This window comes from Fukomys damarensis, unplaced genomic scaffold (genome assembly GCF_012274545.1).
Source record: "Fukomys damarensis isolate Sample0158 unplaced genomic scaffold, DMR_v1.0_HiC HiC_scaffold_2, whole genome shotgun sequence".
NCBI classification, from domain to species: Eukaryota; Metazoa; Chordata; class Mammalia; order Rodentia; family Bathyergidae; genus Fukomys; species Fukomys damarensis.
The window spans coordinates 60247418-60250568 of record NW_022900914.1 but is presented as its reverse complement, the minus strand read 5'-3'; the positions used below and the strand labels follow the sequence as shown (position 1 = coordinate 60250568).

Genomic DNA, 3151 nt, shown 5'->3' with positions numbered 1-3151 from the left:
TTTTTTTTTTTTTTTTTTTTTGGTACCGGGGATCAAACTAGGGTCTTTGTGCTTGCAAGGCAGACAGCAGAACCACTGAGCTAAATCCCCAGCCCTCCTCTTCCTTTTTAATAACATACTTAGTTTTGGCTATGACTGCGCTGTAAACTTTTTTTTTTTTTTTTTTTTTTTTTTTTTTTTTTTTTTATTTTTTTTTTGGTACTGGGGATACAGGGTTTCACTATGTAGTTGAGACTGACCTGGAACTCACTATGTAGCCCAGGCTGGTCTCGAACTCACAGTGATCCTCCTGCCTCAGCCTCCTGGTGCACTGTTAAATTTTGTGGTGGATATAGTTTGAGCCCTAGGATGATGCTGCCTTTCTCCAGAGAGGATACTCATTGCTTCTGCCACATGGTTGATGGCATTACCAACTTGGGGCCACCATAGTCCAGGTTCAAAGTTTAAGACTCCCTGGACTACCTGAGCCATTATTCAAGGACCGGCACTTCCTGAAGGTACAGCTTTTGGGCCCTCCTTTTATTGTGTTTCTGTGTTAGTATCCTTTTAGATTCCTATCCTTTTAAATAGCTTCAGATTCCTACATGTTTGAGGGCTTTGAAATGAAAACTTCAGAATTGCTGAATTGGAAAATGTGCCCAAGGCCAGGGCTACCATGTCACAGAGCTCCAGGGAGCCTTAAGGATATCTGTTAGTCTCATCCACAGAGGCACGTGGTGTACTGAGTGACACCCTGCATTTGTCCAGCTGCAGCCCTTGTACTCCTTGACCTTAAGAGATTTCTGTTTGGCCCAGTTTGCCCTCACTATCTGTCAGTCTTTCTGAGGGTTAAGATTTTTAAAGTGTTTTATCCCATCTTGGTTCTTTCCAGTCTTTGCAGGTTTGGTCTGAATAGTGCAGTTCACCATTATTGAAGCAAGGTATTCGTTGCAGCAGTCATAGTCTCTTTTTCTCCCTTCAGGCTAATTTCTGTTCCCCATGAAGAGGCTGGCCTTAGGGGTGGTGCGTATCAGATATGTACTGACTTTAATGCACTAACACAGATTTCTCTTTGTTTTCAGTTTCTAGAAGAAAATGCTGATCCTTCTGCTTTTGAAATTCAAGAAGAATTAGAGCAATACACAGCCAAAATTGTGCAGAACAACCTCTTGGGGGCGCAGGGTGCACATGTGAGTTCTACTGCCTCTTTTTCTGTAAGCCTGTTTTTAGTGTAATTATCACTGTTCCCTGGTAGTGTCATTTGCATATGATTTGGGCTCCCATAGGTAAACCTGGGCCTAAATCCTGACTTTGCCTCTGAGGAGTCTGTGACCTTTCAGTCTGTTTTCCCATCTCAACCTCATAACCAATGAGACAATTTGGTGACGTTAGGCTATTTAAGTAAGTGTAGCATCCAGCAAGCACCTGCTTTGAGAATGGTGTCTGTGTCCTTTTCTTCTTTCTCTGACATGTTTTAAACCACTATTATCTCAGTCTCCTCCGTAGGACCTGTGTAATGAACGGTGTGGATAATAGACCACAGTACTGATCTTGAAGTGTGATTCACCTCATGGCTAGGTTTTACCTAGAAGTTCTGATTTAGTTACTCTAGGGTGAGGCCCATGTTGAGTTACAAAAGCTCAATGAAATCCATTTATATACAGGCACAGAACCACTGTGGTTGTGCCTTCCTTAGCCCTAGGTCCATCTGAGGGAGGCAGCAGGCTGGGAACCTAGCTGCATCCCAAGAGCTTTGTTTTACAGTTTAAAGTAACTAGCACTTACTGAGTGTTACTAGATTGGTACTACTACATTCATGCCCTCTTCATCTTAGTAACAGCTTTATAACATAGTTCTATTATTATTCTTTACTATGAATGAGAAGTTAAGGTTTAAAGAAGTCATTCAGTAATTGGCACAGCTTGGCTATATCAGAGGACTGTGGGGTTTTTTTTTTTGTTTTTTGTTTTTTGATGGTGCCAGGGTCTCTACCACTGAGTGTCACTCTAGCTTCTTTGGGAAATTTTATGAAAGTAAGGGTAGTTTCCTCTAGTTAAAAGTACAACTTAAAAACCACGGAAGGAATACAAATAGGGTTTTCTTCAAAATGGCACTCCAGGGTTCTCTGACTTTTTAACAGGTGAAGAATGTGTGCGAGAGCAGGAGCAAACTCATTGCTTACTTCTGGAAGGCACATATGACAGCTAAGCGATGTCCCCATTGCAAGTGAGTATCAGGGCGCTACCTATTTCCCTAGGTAAGAAGGCTCTGGTCAGTCCCTCAGAGTCATTGTTACATGTCTTGTTGGGATTTGTCTCTCTCCTCAATCACAACTGTCCTTATGTGCAGGACTGGGCGGTCAGTTGTCCGAAAGGAACACAACAGCAAACTAACAGTCACATATCCAGCTGTGGTGTGCAAGAACTCTGACCAGAAGGACACAGAGTCCCTGGGTAAGCAGCATGGGGGCTGGCAGGTGTTCCTTGGCCATGTCCCAGGCATGGCCAGCAGATGTGTCCTGAGCCTTGGGGATACCTGGTCCTCTTTACCACATGTTCCTGAGCTGTGTGTTTGGGTCAGCACAGGAATAGTGTCCAGGCCTCTCACCCCAGAGAACTGGTGGATAGGGCTGTCAGATGAGACAGTGTCCACAGGTACCTCTTCCCTCGAGTGGCTGTCTCTGCAAAATTTTTGAATAAGATATACAAAATTTTATTGAACAAATAGGTTGTAACATTTCATTGTAAAACAAGTGTGAATTTATTATAGCGTAAAATGTAGGTGAATAATTTTTAAGGCCTTCAAACACAGTAAAATGTTAGCGCTGTCTACTGGCTGCCCCTGGATGTCTAGTGACGCCCCTACTGGTAGTCTAGGCTCTGCTCTGCCTTTGACAGTACTGGGGAAAAAAATCTGAGACTGACTATTCTCACTTTTTAAAAATTGGAAATACTCAATTAAAAAAAATAATTGGTAGTCTTTTTTTTTCCTTTTTATTGAGGTTATTGGTACAATCTAGGTATACAATACAATTACATTCATCATTGGGATTCTGTACCTTTACATGACAGGTCTTGATTCTCATTTTTCCCCTTGTCCCTGCCCTCCCTTCACCCCCTCCTCCCCTCCCCATTTACAAACACTTTATTTCCGTTTTTTCAGTTTCTCATAT

The 3151-nt window shown here is 42.5% G+C and overlaps 1 protein-coding gene across 2 annotated transcripts in view; it reads left to right on the top strand.

Annotated features, from left to right (window-relative positions):
- The window catches only part of Polr1a (RNA polymerase I subunit A), a 95925-nt gene that overhangs the window by 9513 nt on the left and 83261 nt on the right, over window positions 1–3151 (top strand). For both annotated transcript variants that reach the window (XR_780520.3, XM_010625676.3), the window contains exons 4-6: window positions 1062–1169; window positions 2120–2205; window positions 2329–2432. Coding sequence is in view for 1 of the 2 variants with exons in the window: in XM_010625676.3 (XP_010623978.1) it covers window positions 1062–1169; window positions 2120–2205; window positions 2329–2432 (298 nt within the window). In the remaining variant the exon portion in view is untranslated. The remainder of the gene's footprint in view (window positions 1–1061; window positions 1170–2119; window positions 2206–2328; window positions 2433–3151) is intronic.